Source organism: Labrus mixtus, chromosome 15 (genome assembly GCF_963584025.1).
Source record: "Labrus mixtus chromosome 15, fLabMix1.1, whole genome shotgun sequence".
NCBI lineage: Eukaryota > Metazoa > Chordata > Actinopteri > Labriformes > Labridae > Labrus > Labrus mixtus.
In genome coordinates this window covers 17,753,822-17,774,228 of record NC_083626.1, presented here as the reverse complement: position 1 = coordinate 17,774,228, position 20,407 = coordinate 17,753,822, and the positions used below count along the sequence as shown (strand labels likewise).

General features: G+C 40.7%; 1 protein-coding gene across 7 annotated transcripts in view; it reads right to left on the bottom strand.

Annotated features, from left to right (window-relative positions):
• LOC132989349 (IQ motif and SEC7 domain-containing protein 1-like) overlaps positions 1 to 20,407 on the bottom strand; it is a 94,235-nt gene that overhangs the window by 16,967 nt on the left and 56,861 nt on the right. Inside the window, exon 1 of one of the 7 annotated variants that reach the window (XM_061056932.1) lies at positions 4,646 to 4,949. The exons of the other annotated variants lie outside the window; for them this stretch is intronic. Within the exon in view, the coding sequence (XP_060912915.1) occupies positions 4,646 to 4,710 (65 nt within the window). The 5' untranslated portion in view covers positions 4,711 to 4,949. Of the gene's footprint in view, positions 1 to 4,645; positions 4,950 to 20,407 lie in introns of those variants that run through there. 7 annotated transcript variants of the gene reach the window in all.

Sequence of the window (20,407 nt, the reverse complement as noted above, 5' to 3'; positions counted from 1 at the left end):
GTCTGGAGCAGAGAGTTACACCTTGTATACTATTAAAGCACAACAGTACAGCAGGAGGTCATTTTTAGTCTATAGATTTATACAGTAGTATTTTGATATCTAACATGGTTTAACTCATTATGAAAGTATGCATTTGTGTATAGAAGGTATATTCAGTTTAGGGACTACATTTAGATCAATGTGAAAAAAAAACCTAAAATGTGAAGCACACTTTGGAAATTTAAAAATGTTTAAAGAACTCAGGAAAAAAGCTATGACAATATGATCAAAATACTTTCAGCCTTTTGTAAAGTAGCCTAAACATGTGTGATGCTCAATAGGTTGTATGTTTCCAGTCTGTAAACACATTTTAGGGATGTTAGCTGTACCTCAACAGCTGCAAGATGCACTGCCTTTGAATTGGTGCACAATATTATGTTCTTAGAATGAACTGGACTATTTTTAAGAATCCCCAAATGTTTCAACTAGCACCATTACCTTTGGATTTTGTTTATGACCTGATATCTTAAAACAATTACAATCTCATTGGCTGTAGCCTACTTTTTGTTTATGGATAATAGGCAAATGCTAGCATGCTAAAATGCAGTGGTACATAATGGAGCTACTTAACATCAGGTTGGCATGTGAGCAAGCTAACACTGACATTTAACTTTAAGCACTGCTATATAGGCTACACCGTGGGGCTGCATGGCTAACAGCAGACTTTAAGTTTCACAAGTTTCACATTTTTATGTTTTATTTGTTTCCTTTGCACAATATCTTTGAGCGTAATCGTGTAACTTTTTTTTAAAACGTCATTGTAGAATTGCTTATGAACCCAAATAAGTTACAATTTCAAATGTATGTTATAGTCGGCTACACGATAAACTGTAGGAATAAGGGTTGAGTCTACATTAAACAAATGAAAACAAAGTAAACTACAAGCTTCTTTTAATAGCTACTACAGTGCTCCTTTGAGGTTTTCTCTCCCACCCACTCACCTGCAAAACACTGAAAACAGAAAGCATAAAACTACAGCTAGCACTGCTTTTCCTTTCCCCAATGGGTCCTTGTGTTTTTTTCTGCTTCACTGTCTGCCAAGCAAGCATCCAGATGGTGCATGACTATTGGTGTGTAGAAGAAACAGAGTGAGTCTATAAGTGCTGCAGTATTTTTTGCTCTGAGGTCACTGAAATCTCCTCCGAGTGAGGTCAGCCGCTCATGAAGGCGGGAAAAGAGGGGAGTGGGCTAAGTAGCTAAGGTTTAAGCTGTAATGGATTTCTGAAGGGATACTAGGACTAAAGGAGAGCAGAAAGTTTCAAAATGTCTTTATGCTTCAGGCACAGAAATCAGAAGTGAAATTAACCTTTTTTATCAACATGTATCAAATGTTACATTTCAAGATGGCATTTGTATTCTTCTGCTCCGCCGATCTGACAGAACTGAGAAAGTTAGGTTCAAATTTGTATCAACATGTTGTATCGAAAGTATGTGGAAGTTTTAAAAAAAGGTAGAAGTTTAAACGATGGGAAAAAGCTTACAATAAAAACAATCCAGACCTAACACTCACCTTAAAGGCACCTTGCTAGCTAGTCAGCTGGACAACACAGCTAACAACAGAACTTGACAAGTACAGATAGCATGAAAGCTGTGAAGTCCCTCAAAACTGAACATTTTGCACCAAGAAATGTGGAACCAATGCTAAGAGGTGAAGAATGAAGCAACTATATTTTAACAAAACAACTTCCTGTAAGTCACGCCATACTTTTTAAATTGCTATTTCACTACTTTGGCAACAACCACTGAGTGGTGTCTGTTGCTCAGTCTGGTTTTTTATCCACCAATGGCCCCTGTTAGTTCTGATGTCAGCATGGATAAGCATGTCAGCTCAGCTGGCAGTGATTTTCAGTCTTGGGATCCAGGGATTTTTTTTTTTTTTTTTTTGGGGGGGGGGGGGGGGGGGTAAGTTTTGGGGGGGTCGACCATCTCTCTTTCTCCCTTCCTTTACATCCTGAACAAACAGGCCCAGACCCTCGCCCAGGCCTCAAACCATTTCATCAGTCGGACCTGAGGGAGAAACATTCCTCCATCCCGGAAAAGAGGAGTCACATCTACAGGAGTTCTGGGAATAGAAGAGGGCTAATGAAGTGCAGGCTGAAGCTACAGAGGAAGAGCGAGCCACAGTGTGGAACTAATAAACTGAAGCGGTTTGTTGACTGCTCAATTGTCTCAGAGATTTACTCTGTCAATTAGTCTTTTAAGATTTGTTTTGCATTCTCTTCTTGGTATGAGAAAATACAATTCAATTCCAAATCCAATTGTGAAAGTAAAAGTGATTGAAATGTGAACTGTTAAATATTTATAGAACCCGTTTTCAGACTAAATGCATCCACAAGCAAACATTAACTTTATTTCTCCTGTTTAGACTAGTCTTTTTTTAATTTCTATTTATGGTGTTTTATTTATCTTCCATTTGAAGCCTGTTGCTTATTTTTTACGATGGAGAAACTCCAAATGTATGCTCTTGAAATGTGCCATATAAACAAATGTTCTCCTCATTTTCGGCAGTCATCTCAATGTGATCGAGGAAATATTGAGGTTTTCCTCGGTTATTGCAGCAACATTTCTGATGGAAAAGCAGATATTTTTTGGGCCAAATTTACAGAATATGGTTTCTTGAAGTATAAACTTGTGAAAACAGACCCCACTTATGTTAAGTATCCTCATGTATGTTACAGAGAAGTGTTGCTGGATGAAAATTTTCTACCATCTTGCATTGGCAACCTTCCATTACAACACCAACATGGTTGCCAAAGAAGTCTGATCACGCTTTGGTTTATTCTTGTTCACAATGGTACGAACATAAAACAAACAAAAGGCAGATGGAGATATGGTTGCTTTCCAAACTCAGACATTTTTTCAAAACAATATATGTATTGACGATGATGCAACACATGTAAATGAAAAATCTGATTCCCTGACTTAAAATGACAACACTCTTTTGATGAGTAACTGTGAAAACCCTTCCAATGATAATAAAATTGCCCTTTTGTATCTCACTTCTCATTCAACATGTGGTCCGGCCACAACAAAAGCAGATGTTTACCCTCCCTTCATAGTAACTCACAGAGCTCATAAATACAAATGCATGCAGCAGCCTTCCAAACACAGATGTGAGGAAATAGATTTTTTTTTTCCAGGTAGACCACACAGTAACATCATAATGAAGTCCAGCATTTGAGGGTTAACCGTCCAGTAAACACTTAATACATCAGTCATTTCAGCACAGACAACAAAACTAATGAATGACTTTGTGATAGCTAGAAAAAAGACTAAAAGAAAGCAGGTCAGGGATTTATAGTTTGAAACAGCTGGAGAGCTGCATGGGCCAGCAGACTGACAGTATCACTCTTGAGAGTTTCCAGCAGACAGTATATTATCGACTGGAGCCTGATAAGACGCGTGGTTGATAACTACTGTAAGTTGTATACTCCAGTTTTACATCTTTAGGGCTCTGGTTTCTCTACAAATCAGAAACTGAGATGTGGTGTCAAATCCATCTAGAAAGCAGCAGTCTTGAGTGTACTTGAAAATATCCACAAATGACTGCTCAATGGCTTACATGTGCCAAACATTTGCCGTTATAACTACATCCCCAAGTTTTGTGCGAGATGTTTTAATTTGCCTGCATAGCTCCATTCACAACTTATTGAGGATAATTGTCATAACATATTGACAATTTGTGAAGAGACCAGATTTTCACTTCATAAAGCCAGCTGATTATATATTGGTAAGTTAAGAGCGTTCATCAAGATGCATGATGCCTCACAACACAACTCTATATAAATGCTTTTTACTAGCACAGTAAAGCAAAGGCTCCGCAAATTATAACACACTCCACTGCAAGTGCAATGAGTGGCTTAGTGATTTGTTAATGCCATGCCTGTTACTGTACTTAGAGTAATCACAAATCAATATGTCCCCTTGTTAAATGCCGGGTCTTGTTATGTCACAATCAAGACGTCACTTCTTCTTCAACGACAACAATAACAACATCAGCAGAGTAGCAGAGGGACTGTCATTATGTTTCAGTAATTAATAATTAAGATGTCTTCCACACCACACTCAGCACCTGCCCTTGAAGATCCAGCTATGAAAAAGCACACAGTCACGGCCGGTAAGCGGGAGGGCCGAGACTCACCACAGGAATGCCCTTCAGCCCAGCAGGAGAAGGGAAGGTGGGGGGACAATCCAACTCACAGATGGATTCTGTACAGTGAGACTGAACACATCATGATATCACACGTCTCACATGGTGACTCAGAGAGGGGACATGATCTGTTTTCCATTGTGCTGGAGTCAAAAATTGAAATGGCAGATCCCCTCTTTAAAATTCATGATCTTCATGACTTAGCTTCCCAGCACCACTCCTGTCGTTTTCTGGTGTCGATTATGTGAGAAAACAACAACAACATCAACAACGAAAGGCTCCGTTGAATCTGGCATGTGATCCAAGCTTTTCTACTATTTATTATAAACAAAGCATTATGAGCTTTAGCAGCCTGGTGTAACCTCATTCAATGACAAAGCACACACACTCACATGCATACACACACACACTCACTAAAAACAAACACAACATCTCACACTCTCCTATTACTCTTACCAGCCTTTCAGCTCCAGCTCCAGCAGTGACTGGTTCTTCTCTGAATTACACTGCAAACACCACATGCTGTATGATGGACTCCAAACATTAGTAGTCCCCCTCACAGGTCCCCATTACCGCCTAAAGGGTTTCTCTAACAGAGAAACGCATTTCAAAACTGCCTTTAGCTTCAGCGTCTATATCGCTTCTTCTTCCAGACGTTCCCATGTCTGGGAAAAGCAGCTTCCTATGTGTGGTAGGCGTGCATGGTCAGTGCTAAGTGGCAGTCTGTAATCTGTGACAGACAAATGGAGCGCTCTCTTTTTCTCTTTCTTCCTCTCTGTACTCCGTGCGCTGTGCTGGTATGAGTATGGGGGGGGGGGGAGGCTGGGAGACAGGCGTGTGTTGGTTTCTGCCAGGGCCTGAGCCGTATGGAAGGGGGCGGGGTGCAGGGGAGAGGGTGTGTGGCTCTGTAGCTGGGTAGAAACAGAAAGAGAAGGGGATGAAATACTTCCTCATTTTTCCTGAAAGGGACATGCAAATGCCTTGGGAGTAGTGGAAAAGAAACTCACAATTTTTTCGGCACGTCGAATGCGAAAATGCAGCATATCGAATGAGAGCAAGCGATATAGTAAAGGGCTATAAGCACAGGCAGAGGAGAGGGGAGTGACAGCTAGATCCAGTTAGGTGCATTCAGGTACATTAGCAATGGGATGGAATTTGGGATGAAACAGCTGAAAAGCCAATGAATGAGTAGACGGTGACATAAAGAATGAAAGATACATAGGTTGAGAGGAAAACGGGTTTGGTAGTGTTTAAAATGTTAGATGTACCTTGGACTTTTTTTTTTTTCGCTGCACAAAGGAAAAGTGACTTAGTGAGAAGAGTCGGAAAAAATAAGAGATCACTACTATTAATAGAGCCTTTCAGCGTTGAGAAGTGACTGCTAAGAGTGCACTCAGCAAAGAAACGGAGAGGATTCAATGTCCTTCTGCTGTCGAAAATCACAGTCGAGAAGAAGTTTTCCAACTAAAGCCACCCCCGTATTCCAACTTAATTAAAATTGCATTGTTTCAGATAATGACAAACTGCTAAAAAGAGAAAAGAGCACACATCATTATAGCACCTTCATCGCAAAGCTCACAATAATTTCCATCTAGGTTTCCATTCCCAGACCCCAAACTGGCTGTTCCTCGTCTCTGGACTCCACTCTGTTGTTAAGACAAGCCAGAGACTAATCACCCCTCTGAGAGTGGGGGGTGGGGGTAAACTACCCCCAAGTCAAAGGTATTTTCTATCTAATGACAACAGGCACAGGAAACAGCGGAGAATGGCTCCCACATGGAGCCGGTTTACAGGGACACCAATCATCTACGTACACACACAGCCGTCTCTGGAGGGAGATGTTGATGTCCTCTAATTACAGACCTGAACCCCTGAAATGATCACCTTCTCTCCACTGTTTTCATCTGAAACTTCAAAAAAGAAAAGCAGGGGATATGCACTGATTCACTTGCAGTGTTTGACTCAGGCAGAGGGATTATGTGCAGAAGGCGAACAGACTAACCGGTTGACTGATCTATTTCAGTGTGAGACCTTGGCCTTGTATTCTGAGGACTACAGCTGCCTTTTGGAGCCACAGATACTCAATTTACAGATCTGACCAATCATGCTAGCTCAAACTCGGTCTGATATCCATTTTATTCCTGAGTGCCAGTAAACAGAACACAAGTGGAAAGAGAGAAAAAGCCAAATGAACATCCCTGTAATAAAAGTCTTAATAAGTGGATTATTTGTTTTTTGTGTGATCACCAAAGAGGCACATGAGGAGGCAGCCACATTTAGGTTTCAAAATGCATGCATGATATTTGATATTAGCCCTAACTGCAGGCTTTGTTTTGCTGAACCAACCACAGGGAGTGGCTAACTAGAATTTATTTGTTTGGGAATGAGATATGAAGCAATATCATAGACTCATTTTAGAAGGCAGGCATGTGATGTTTGCATGCCCCAAGTGTGATGTGATTGTTTAAGATCAGGCTCATGGGTATCGTCAGTTTGTGTTGAAATTATCTTAAAAGATAAATTCCTGGTAAACTGGGCCGTAAAAGTTTGCACAAATAGCAAATGGATCAAATGGATTATTTTTGATACAGTGTGAAATGCTGACGGACTAACATAAACGTCAAGACCTGTACACTCCCTTCTTTGATAATGGACTTCTAAAACCAAGGTTGCTTTATTCCGGTCTTATGTTGATTTGATCATCTTTTTGTTTTTCTTTACTTGCTTTTACAACTTTCACAAGTTTACATGTATAGTATATTCTTGTATGTACAAATGAAAGTAGTTAAAAAAAACAGTTTTCACAAACTTCAGGACACTTGTTGAATCTGTGTAATTCTCTCTGTCTGCCTCTATGTCTCTCTCTTCTCCTCAACTGTTATGATCCAGTCTAGTCGTTCTGTCTGGAGAAGGCCCACTCCATCTCCTGAGTCCTGGCTGCACGGTGCTCTGCTCAAGAATGATGTCATTGAGAATTCCAAGCAAGAGGCCCACTCTCCGCTCATAAAACGGCATTTCTTCAACTCAATACATATGGTCTCTCTCTGCATTTCAGCTCCTACTCCATCTACCCCCCCCCCCCTCCTTTCAGTTTCTCTGCCCTCCCTTATTTTCCCTCTTCATGTTTTTTTTTAATATATAAGGAAATTTACATTGCACACAGTATGGGACAAGGCCGTAGAGGCATCAAGAGGTCAGATTAACACACACTTCTTTATCAGGTGGATTCCCACAGATGTAGTACCTGAATACTATCAGACAAACACAAATAGAGAATGAAAAAAGACAGAGCAGAGGAAGAGACAGCAAAGGAAATGGCAGGGGAAAGTGATTACATCCTGGAAACTTGGTCACAAGATTTTGGCGCTCCATGATCCGTCTACATGACATCATGCACCGTTTCTCATTATCTGAATATTGCTAGATGCTGGGCGCTTCAGACCCGCGCTAAGAAATTGAAAAATAAGAATAAAACTCAGCCCCTGCCTGGTCTGGAAACAATTAGAACGGGCTGATGTCATAGGTTGATGCAACAGCATACTAAATGAGATGTAGCTTTGTGAACACAAAGGACTTTGTATTGGAGGGAAAAAGAAACACATTTCTTGGGAACAAAGATTTTTTGTGCACAAGAAGGATCTGGCAGCAAACATATAAATAGACCTGAAATGAAAGAAATTAAAGGATATGCTGCCTTTGCTCATCACATCCTGGCAGCAAAGCTACAGCAGATGTGTTGCCTTTGGGATCCAGAGGCAATGATCAAAGATTATCAGTGACAAGTGATGCCTGCAAGGCTTTTTTTCCATCCTACTGTTCAAACACCATTTAGTAATTTTGATGGAAACTATCTGTAGTCAGGACACAAACTGGAAGAGTAACTAACTTTAAATAAAACTTTATTTTACTGCAACTAAATTTTTTTGTAGGCTACCTAAGTGTGAGCATCCATAAAATATTCTGTGCCTAACGACCTCAAATGTTTTTATATTACTGACTTTAAAGTAATGAAGTTTCAGAAACTTGCTTTGAATATTTAACTATTGGTCAGGACTGAAGGCTTTTTATGTCTGTAAATGAACCTGTTTAACCTCGTTGTGGAGACTTAGATGAAATTATATTTACCATTCTAATGCCCACACTCTTGAGGAAACGTTTAGCTAATGTTAGCACAAACACTTGACGGCTACAGTAGTTAAAGGTCCCCATCAAAACAGTCAGACAAGAGGTGGTCAAGCTCACAACTCCTACTCAAAAACATAAGTACTCTATTAAATTGTAGTATGTAAAACTTGGGTTGTGAAAGGGGCTTTTGTCACCTTTAAGAGCAAAGCTAACTGTACTCCTCTGTTTCCAGTCTTTAGCTGCTTTAAGCTAACCGTCTGTTGGCTGCAGATTTAAATACGAAGCAGAGAAAAGTAGTCATGGTATAAGTTGAAGCTATGGATATTTAGAGATCTAAGTCTCTGTTTGTGTCATTTGAGACTGATTTTATTTAGTAAATATGCGTATAAGACAGCTTTTGTTGAAACAAAATCAAACATTTGGAAGGTATAGGCTTTATAATTCTATATTTTTAAACATTTCTAAACATGAATTGTTTAAGTGACTAGGCCATAGCTAACACACAGTTTTCTGTCTTTTCCAGGAGGAGTTTTGTCATCTTTAAATGTTTGCGTGGGTTTACTTTGGTTTCCTCTCATATAACACAGACAAACACAAGTCAGGTTTGGACTTGGAGTGGGCAGAATAAATGCATCGATAAAATGGCACCCTTACACTGGATATCAAGCTAACCTTTACTTTACAACTCAACCACATGTCTATGCACTTCTTTCTGTCTAGGCAGTTTGGCAAAACATATACATTTGATGCAACTCAACGATGGCAAATACAGGCCTTTCAAGCTGTACTTTTCTTGATTGCAAGCATATGCTCTCTCTCTTTCTCTCTTCTCATTATACGTTGGATAGAGGTCACCTATTGTGTGTTGTTAGTATAGACAGCCATATTAGTCAATATATATAACATTTTCCTTTCAGTCTCCATTAGCCAAAAACCTAGCTCTTCTTGATCGCCCCACCCCAGCACAGAAACACTGTACAGCACAATTCTCCTCCTGCTAAAAATAGACCCATGTGAGGCGACACACTCTGGTAAACACTGTGCCAGGGAGACGAACAATGCTGAGAGGAACAAGAGGAAGAATGCACATGAATACAAGAACTGCCACTGAATGCACTGCTGATTTCTTATCATTATCTGCTCCATTGTGGCATATCAATGTATGGTGCAGCGCTTTTCAATGACACAGTGACATTTCGAGGTCAGTTTAAAGACAGTGTAAGACTGGTGTCTGCAGAAGTTAGTGCTAAAAGCAGACTTTGACTGTAAATGTGATAAAGGCCACTGTGAGTATGAATACCCATGGTTGGCTTGGCATGATTGACACAGAAACCAACAAAACAGACCTGAGACCACTTCCAGTGTGCTGTCAGAGTGACAGTGCCACCTGCTGGTTAGAAATGACACTACATGCTCACTTAAATAAGTATGCCCTGGGGGAAGACGTGGCACTGATGTCATTAGGACGGTTGAAGTAAGATGTGTTTGTCACGGTTGCCACTCAGAAGGGTGGCTGAGGCACCAGGGTTCAAAAAAGACCAGCCTTTTCTAGTTGAGAGATGATGGCAGAGACACGTTTGGGGTTAGTGGTGCAGTAATCTATTTAAGGCATGGACAGACTCACACCTGTCAAGTCACACACAGAGAGTCATACGGTGATACATATACATAAGTGTGGAGGCTATGGCACAGGAAAGATAAATGATCATCCTGTACTCCCAACTGTAACTCAAAGTACATATAAAAATGTGTTTTCATGACATATGCTGTATATATTTTTTGTTTAACATTTGTCATTATATATTTAATGCAACAAAAACACTTATTTTTATTTTTCACATGACAAACAGTAGTTTTGGTCAAAATTAGCAAAATGTTAGCAAACACAGTCTTTGCACTGGTGTATCTGGATATTCACTATCAGGCAATTTAATAATACTGTAAGTGCAATTTCAGTGTGCATTGCAAGAGAATGTACATTTACTCTTACAATTTTTCTAATCACTGAACCGATAAATTAAACATATTTTTTCAAAAACACTAAAGTGCTACAAAATATAAATTTTTCTCTGTTTTTAAAGCGACACAACCCTCCTATAGAGTTTTCTTCCCTGTCTAACAGCACATCATTTACAATCAATCATCAGAGAGACTCCCGAGCTGTGTCACATCAGCCAAAAACATTTAAGATCACGTCTCTCTGCTGTCCTGTCTCCAAAGCTGGTTTCCAGGAGCCATCCATCAGTTTAAGCTCAGAGAATATAAAAAAAATATATATTTTTCCTTGACATAAACCAGACATAGTCCTAAAAAAATACTTATCTGTGCTTGGGTTGTGTGTGTGTGTGTGTGTGTGTGTGTGTGTTTGCGTGTTTGTTTGCACATGTGTGTTTGTGTATCTGGCAAAGCTATCAATTTGGAGCCGTGAGCTTAATGACATCACTGAACTGGGTAAATTGACTGCAGGGTTTACAATGATAATTGCTGTTTCAATCAAATGTCATTAATTGGCGCCTGTATCAGTGATCAGATAAACAGCTGATGCTCATGCTGTGTTGCTCCATCATTTAAATCACTCACACGATTTCATTAGCAGTCAAGCATGAAATAAGTGTATGCTTTAGAGGGCTGATTGTGGTCTGAATAGGTGTGTGGTAGTACACAAACTGACACGCACAGGGGTTTTGAACTGATGTTTGCTCATTTAAAGTTGTGATTCTGAATCAACTAATGATGCATACTTTTCAGTACAACAAAGGTGCATCCTGCTACATGATTGCTGACACAGATAAAAGTTCAACATTACAAAAAGAAAACAACTAAGGAGGATACACAGATGAAAAAGTCTACATTCCTTTAATACTCAGACTGCAAGGGTTTATATTGCACTACTTTTTACCTCTCCACATACAGCTGTCTGATCACTTCAGCAGAGTTTGTCTCATGTTCAGCTCTTAAGTCCACAGCCAGGACTTCACATGCCCGCTGTCTCGCTCTGTCACCCTTCCCTGGCAAAGCCCACTCTGCCACTGTGGCATCCGAGGCCCACGGCACAAACACTGCGGCTATTGAGCCCTGAGCAGCTCCTCCCGGCCCGGCCATCTACGCTGGCACAGCCTATTGTTTGTGTTGGCAATTCTTATAAAGACAGCCTTTCTCATTTCTGTTCCATCACGCTTTTCCAGCCTTTGATGAGGGGGAAACACAGTCACTGAACAACAGGGCTGACCCTGTGACCGATGGTGTGTCAGTATGTCACATTCTGCCAAAGTATATTTGTTGTTTTCTTGTTGGGACCCGCAAACCAAAGTCATAACCTTAAAGCTTCATAAAAAGTGTTCTTTCAAATTCTCCGCTTGGAGCTGAAAGAATAAAACGTATTTTATTTTAATGGCCCTCATTAGGCTGACAAGGACTAAAACATTCAGGAAACATTGTGTTATTTTAGGAGAAAGTGCCTGAAAATTGCGGAGTGAATGGAGATGGAGATGGGGAAAAGCTGCTATAAGTATCAGTATGCTTTGCCATTAGTTTTAATTCACCTTGAAGTATAGGACACAGAAATTTAAGTAATGTAATAAAGGAGCCCTAAGATAAGATAAAAATAATTTAAAGCCATGTAAAAAAAACTTATGTTAAAGTAAACCATGCAGGCTATACAGATTATACCACAAATACTGAACAGCCTGAAGTATGAGAATTTTTACTATTCATTTTAAGTACGGTAACCAAAAGACAAAGGGTTCTTAAATGACTAAAGTCACTATTCTAGAGAAACTGCTGTGTCAGGATCCCATGTGTCAAAGGAAATCCTGAAAGTTTTTTTTCTCTTATCTTTGTCAAAAAAAAACTCTGCACATCCAAGCACAAAACAAGCTCCACACCAGAGCAGGCCTTTAAAAATAAACGTGAGAAAACTCAGAGGATCAGTTTACATGTAATGAGAGCACTGTCCAGCCGCAAAAAAAACAAAAACAAACACCTGATCAGACATATTGAAATATTCATTGACTGCCAGAGCTGAAGGCACGTCAACAATGAAAGCCGAATTAAAAAAGAAATAATTAATGAATCCATCGCTCTTGATTATGTCTGCGCTTGACATGCATGTCAGAGTGTTGGCAAGGATGTAAATGAGCCAAAGGCAGCGCAAAGAAATAAGAAAATGATGGGAAAGAAAGATTAGCTATTGGTTATTCTTTTTTTTTTTCTACAACCAGGAAGCAATCAATCACAGAACAAATGCTCTGAGATAAAGCAGCCAGATCTGTGTTCCTTTTTTGCTCAGGAATGTAAAAAAAAAAGAAAAAAAAAAGGGAAGCAGAGGAAACCTTTTGTGCTGAGAAGTGGATTCATGTTGACATATTCCAGTGGAACAAGATATCCTGCGTGTGCAAGTTCCATTCATACCACGTTTCCACAAGACCTGGTGGGTGCAAGTCAGCAAGTCTTTCATTTCAACATTCATGCAGGCCGGTATACGGAATGAAACATGGCTTCACAGAGCGACAGAGATGTTCTGAGAATAACAAGCAGACTCAAATTCATGATAAAAAAACCCCTGGAGGACGGTTACACAGAAGCAAGTTTATTGTTTCATTTCTCTCAATACCTCTGTGACCTCTACTTGGAACAGTGAGGGCCATGTAGATTAATTCACCATCTCCATGACAAACTACCTGACAGTGGCTAATGTTGTTTATTCACACACAACCAGAGCTCATTGGACGCGTTCTAGCACCACATGGGAACTCGGTAACGACACAATATCTTCAGAGACGAGCGCATTTCATACATCAACATTAAAACAAAGCCTGCAGCACTCCCGGCCTGCATGAGGGAATAAAAAAATAAAAATAAAGACAAATTCCTGTCATTACAGAAGAATGGATTTCAAATGTGGAGTAAATCTATCTGCTACCTTGGCTGCATCCTTGGAGGTTTGATGTACGCTCCATAAAGCTCACAGATTTATTGACTGAAAGAGAGGCCCTGGTCTCTGCAGGCTGCAGGGTGAAATCGATCTGCAGACCCTCAATTACTTATAAGAGGCCCTCGTCTCTGCCCAAAGGATCTGGTTAACATACTGGTCTTTCATGCAAATAATTATTTTTTTTATAATCTGTAAGAATATGTTTGATTTTATTGAACATTTTAGCAAAGATACAAAAAGTACTGAACATTTATACTTCTGGTTTTTGTCTTATAAGCCTGACTTATTCTTTGTTTTCCATGATTCACTCACCTAAATAAACTGGCTTGGACTTGTTCATGGAAATGGAAGGCACAGAGTGTTTTTCTGCCTCCTTATTTTCTGTAATTCTACAAAATGGTGCAGACTAGAGACTGATGTGTTTTTCCTAGTTGGTTTGGTGCTCTCTTGATTGAACGTGGACGGTCCTAATCCTGTCACTTTAATCAACTGAACTTCCTGACAGCCTCGGGTGTCAATCAAACTCAGTGGGCTGCATCAGTGGGGAAAAATTCTCACACCCTCATGGTAATCTATGACTGACATTAAAATCAACTTGGCCACATGAGAATGTTTTCTCTTTTGGTGGAGTCGATTTCCTGAAGGTGTTTCTATACCGTTACAGTTTGAATTCTGGGAGTTTTGTGAATATTTTGTCCATGAGAAAGACTGCTGTTAATGTGGACTATTTCAGATTATAGCTTTATTCCCACATCTTCAGTTTTTAGTTTAGTGACCCAAATCTTGAATTGGGTGTAGGAAAGGGTTAGGGTAATAAGATACTAAAAAACATCAACACTAGGAAGCAGCCAAATTATTATTTTTATTTAATTTCATGGTATGATTTGACATATTATTTTTGAATGCATTAGCTAATAGATAACCATGATCTCAATCCAGTAGCTGGTTCCATTGTCAATGCTGTTGAGATTGTAAAATAAACAGATTTGTTAAACTCAGACATCAAATCATTTCTTGAAACTTCAAGCTTTTGCCCTTTTTTTTCAAACATTCAGAAGACCTCCTAGTCAACCAGCATGCAGGAATGACCAAATGTAACATATCTCTGCATTGAGGATTTAAACACAATCTTTGACTTGAAGTTTTTTGGATAACAAACTGTAACTAACTGGATTGTCTTAAGCTGCTTGTCTGTGTTCATCAACTAGTCACCAGCTTTACCTGTCTGGAGTGTAATGCTTGGCTGATGGCGAGTGGGGTTGTATAACTAAAACGATGCTGAGAAGAACAAGGAAAGTAACCAAATACATTTTCAGGCTGTAAAAACCATCCATAGAGCTGTTCTCTTCATAACTTCAGGCAAACCCTCTCACACTAAAGTAGTTAATGCATCTATTGTCAACGTGAAATGGAAGCAGTTATTCGCAGTTTTGTTGCTTACAGAATGAAAAAATCAATAATTTGCCTTCATAGATTTGAAACCTTAAAGCTTTGTAAAGGGTGTTCGACAACTGTTTATCAGATCCAGATCTACTGAAACAGTTTGGCCCTATGACCTACCAGTTACCTACAGAGAACCTGTCCATAAAAGCAGACCTCGAGTCTATATGTATATTGAATGGACAGAAACCAGTTGGGTTTTGTCAGCCATCCAGATAAATTCCGATCCCTGTTGTCCCCTCTGTCAACAAGGTAAATTAAGCCTGACTTAAACCTTTAACAACTTAATTGTACAGCGCACTTGAAAGTATTTGGAGTGACAGCTGGGAGGAGCAGTTTAAGTGATAGGAACATGCTGAGTCAGCAACCCGGCGACGTCCTCAAACCAAACCCTGATAACAGGATGAGATCCGTGTCCTTGTATAATCCCTTCCATGCCTTTTTTTTTCTCTCACTTTTTCCACAGAATAATAAGCACACCAAAATAAGCTGGTTCACCGTTTTTACGATTACTTTGCATCTAATGATGAAACTCCAAGGATTTCTGTGTAATAAAAAACCTATTGAGATGGGAAGCTGCTGCCAATGGGCCTAATTATCCCTGAGGGGAATTCTGCCTTTCATATGCTGAAGCGCAAAATGTATCGGAGCAACTTTCTGCTCCGGCAACAACGCGCTAACAACACATGTGACTGGACGGAGAGTAAACACAGCAGAGGGGAAGAGGAGGTGGGATGGTGGTGATAGAAATGGACCAAGAGGAAGGGGTGAGTCGCACGTGATGAGGAGGGGAGGTGAAGAAGCGCAGCATGCATGCATGGAGTACAGTGCAGCTCTGTATTCATGTATTGCATGACTGATGAGGGAGAAACAGCCTCACGCTCTTTGCATCTAACAGGCTTTAATGATGTCCTCGCTAAGCCATCTCTTCTGTTAACAGGTCTAATGAGAGCAGGTCCGGATGGAGAGCTCTGTCTTCGAGAACAATTGGAGAAAAACAGACCAGCAGAGGTCCTGCTATAGGTTTTATTGGAAAGATGTCAACAGGATGCTTGACGTGAGCAGGACAATCAGAAGGAATGCGAGTCGGAAAGATGATTGGATGGAAATGGGGGGGGGGGGGGGGGGGGGGGGGGGGGGGAAGCTGAGGGCTACAGGGCCAGAGAAACCACGTGTTGGATTTTTGTGGTTTATACTTTTAGATAAAGACGTGTTTTGACTGTAAAAAAAATAAAAATAAACACAAACAACTCTCCCTCCCTCCCGCACTGTGCAGCAGTGTGAGTGTGACATCAGGCATTGGCACCCCTGAGTACGAGCATCAACTGCTCTAATGGCCCACACATTGCTGATCTTTTAATCGACAGATCCCTTGCATGGAGCTGCAACTTCCTATTTCTCTCATCGTCGGCTAATTAGTTATTCATTTGCAAGATCAATTCAGTCATAGTTTAGTCAAAATGGCAAAAAAAAAAAGTTTTAAAAAAGGCCAATTACTATTCCCAAGAGCCCAAGATGACATCTTACAGGGTTCGTTATATCTAAACCAAATGTCTAAAAGTCAAAAAGTGTTCATTCAACAGTGATATAATATAGAGAAAAAAGAAAATCAACACATTTATTGCGCTAGAAACAAAACTGTTTGAAATGTAACCGTTACAAATTACATATAGAATTACAGATAATCACCTGCAGCGTCTGACAACGAATACAGCTGCTTTCTCTGCAACAAAATCTATATGCACCTGCACCTCACAGCCGGAGAGATCACACACACACATACACACACACCTATAGAGTCGAGCCCACCTACCTCCACACATCTGTCTCCTCGTTGTTCTTACAGTATGAAACAAGAACTGAGGCTGTGATGACGAATTGCTGCTTCTCCTCACACAGAGGTAAGGTGGCCGAGCTTAGCGGAAATCTACGCAAACTCTGGCAGGCAGCTCAGACCGGGAACCCTCCACCTGACTGATTTACTCTCCTCTAATCAGCACATTCTCCTAAACGTCAATGAAAAGAGGAGGATCTCGTCACACGGAGCTCCCTCCCCCTTGCCTCCCTCAGCTGTGTGCTTCACAGCCCGCACTCTTTCTTTGAATCTCTCCCTTTTCTTCTGTCTGTCCAAGTCTCTCGTTGTCCACCATCAGCTGTCCTCTCACACCCCCTCAAACATGCCTCCACTCCAGTCTGTGTTCATTTATTCAGCTGCTGTGTTGATGTCTGGGGTTCAGTGGGGACACGTTTGTAGTCTGCATGTTACAGCTCTGCAAGGTCACAGATTTATGTTCCCCCCCCTCTCTCTCTCTCTCTCTCGCTCTCTCTGTCCCTCTCTCTCTTTTCAGGACACATGGTGGTGCCAAAGGGGAAATCTGAGCTCTCTTGCAGAACACCTCATCAGACAGGCAGAGCAAAAATCCAAAAATGTGGTTAGATAACAAATCATCTAACAATCTCTATGTATCTAAAGAGGAATTATTTTACAAAGTCTGGTTCAGATTTTATGGAATTGTCAAACGTAAATGTTTGTCAGTGGAAAATGAGAAACAGGTCAGTCGCATTTTTTTTATGGAATAAGAACAAAATACCTTTGTGCTCTGCTGACTAGCAAAAGAAAACAAGTAGAAATTCTCAGACACAACACCAATTTTGTAGCGTGTAGTTCAATTATTTTAAATAAAAATATGATACAAGTCGTATATTATTTATAGCCATTGGTAATCTAGGACCGTTATTGCAGATATGCAAGTCATTCTATTAACTAATCTGCCCTTCTCTGTATTATCATTATTATATCAGAAATGTTAAGTCAAACTTGGCAATCTCAGTAGCATCTATCTGGGAGAGCAGCCAGAGAAACAGACTACAAGGCTGCAGCAGCCTCTGTGGGACTCCAGACACGGCGAGAGCCCCCATCTGCCTCCATTTGTCTTCTCTCCACTCACCGAGGTGCTCACAGCTCAGATTAAGGACTGCTCATTTATCCGACTGAAAAAAACAGCTCCCATTGTTTCATTACTTAGCTCTCTGCCCTTGACTTCTCCGCAGCAGAAATCCTGAATCGCTCTAATGTGTAGACATAACTTTGCTGGGTAACTTTGTCTGTTTCTTTCTGATAAAAGCAGTCAAAGGCAGAGACTATCCACACAGTGGGAGGGAGATTAACATAAAACCAATATCAAGTAGTCACAGGAGATTTTCTCAGACCTTGAGGCTGTTCTCCGTCCTGACGTGTCTCCACCAACAGATGGAGCTAGTGTACAGTGAACTCTGCACGGAGGCTTATGGAGGGTTTAGAGATATATGAATGATCAAAACACTCCCACCCTTCTTTATCAAGAGGGGGGGGGATCAAGCTGACATAAAGTGGAGCAGCAGTGGGAGGGTTACTTAAAAAAGGGCGAAAGCTTGCAGGGAAAAGGAGGTAAAGAAGGCCTATGGATAGATGGAGTTCTGTGGTCCCAATGGGAGCTCATTTAGGCGGCAGGCGGAGATCTATGTGTCCGTATGACGAGACAGATTTCATCTAGTCGTCTCATTTGACAGAATTGACTCTTTCATTCGAGGCTTGAGTGGTCCTTATCTTAACAGTAACTAGCAGTCTGCATTACAAGCTCTGTCACCTACAGCAAGTTTGATCACACACACATTCCCACTATAATAGTATTACTTAATGATGATACTGATTAATATTAGTAATTCAACTGCTGTATACCACTGATTTATGTGGAGAGATTAATGCATTCATGAGAAAAAAAAAATAGAGAAACAATGAATTAAACATACATCTGTGCGGAATGAATGAACTCTAAGGTCACGTGACTGCAGAAACCTGAGTGGTACACACACTCACTGCGTCTCTGCGGACACTGCCTCATAGATTGAAAACAGGATTCATCACAATTGCATGCACGTGCACAGATCTATGAGGCCAGTTGTCAAGGCAACAGCGAAGGGTGACAGGATTTTTGGGTGTCCGATGAATCGTCTCAAAGGACATAGATGTCTGTGTTTGTGTGTGTGTGTGTGTGTGTGTGTGTGTGTGTGTGTGTGCGCGCGTGCGTTTAGTGTGTGGATGCATGCAGAGAGACACACACAGCTCAAAGCAATTAGTCCAATCAGGATAATCATTTAACTTTAATGATTGTTTACATTCCTAGCCTCTCTGACAGCCTGTTTATTTCACTCTCATGCAGATACATGTGCTAATTCATCAAATCCCAGTCCCACACAATGCATGTGAAACGACTCTGATCATGATCAAATATTGGTTTATGGGGTTTTCTGCTTTTAATCCAGCTTCATTTATATAACTACAGATAATTCAGAGGATGTATATCCCCTTTCCCAGCTGTGCTACAACTGATTCACGTGCTTATGATACTAATATTGAGAGTCTTGGACAGTAATGTTCTAACATTTAGTCTTCCGCCCAGAGCTGTGTTTATCCTTTTATACTCATGTTCACAGCAGACTGAGGCAGAGCCTCAAAGGTACCACTCCGTTTTACACAGTAAATGCTGTTGTGCCATTACCAACTCCCCCCTCCCCCACGACGCTCATTTGTGACAGAAATCAAAACACACAGTGGATAATGAGGCTCTGCTTTATCACAGAAAGAAGATGGTGGATTAGCAGCAATAACACCGACATGCTGTGCAGGCTCATTTTATTCACTCTTTCCATTCAGTTCATTGTGTCTACAGAGGTGCAGGTAAAGGACAGAGTGCACGCACTGCACACGTTCTTAACCAAGCACTGAGAGAGGGGTGAACGGTAAAGATATGAAGACCGTGCATGCAAGCTTTCTGACTCTGCAGCAGAACTCTAAACTTTGTTCTATTTTTGACATCATCGGCTATTCAGTCTGCATACGCTTAAATGCTTGTCAGTCAATCATTGCACAAACTAGATCACATGCATGCATTTATACATGTGCAAGAGTGTGCACATGGCATGAAGTCCACAAGGTGCAGAGCAGAGCTGCAGTGCAGCAGCATGAGCTCATCACTCTTTCCTCTTCTCCCCCTCCTCCTTCACTGCCCCCCCCCCTTCATCCCTTCCCCTCCTCTCCTCCCGCTCGCCATTACATAAGTTAATTCAGCACACACCCTCATTATTCTCCAGGCAGGCGCTGTGAAGCGATTCAAAGGGATATGTCATCAAAAGTAGAACAACAGTGAAAAAAGGACAGAAAGAGACACCATCAGTGTTTCTCTCTGAGCTTGTGAAGTCCAGCTCTGGTCACAAAGCAGAGTGGAGCGGAGGCGACACATTATTTGGCCCCGGCTGTTTTAATCTTATAACTTGTGCAAGAGGGCAGACATTACAGAAACATGAAAATCTTTCTTAATGTATGCATCTTTATTTGTACTGTTTGCATGCATTCTTCAGACAACTCAGTAAACAGCCTGAACATGAAAAGCGCTCTCTCTAGAGGATGGCATTCTTCTGCACTACAGTAAACAAACTGGCTTCCTCAGATGATTACCATTTCAAAAGTTGTACAGCTTAACAGGAGCAGTTTAGAGCAGCAGAAGCAATGTTCTCAAACACGTTCTCCTATGATGTTTCAACCTTGCAGCGATAATAAATAAAGACACACTGAGACATATTCTCAGGCTTTTCTCTTATGACCAAATCACATTAGTCCATTTATTACTGTCACAATCAAATGTCTTTTTAGCAAACAAAGATATTATAGAAAAGTATTATAT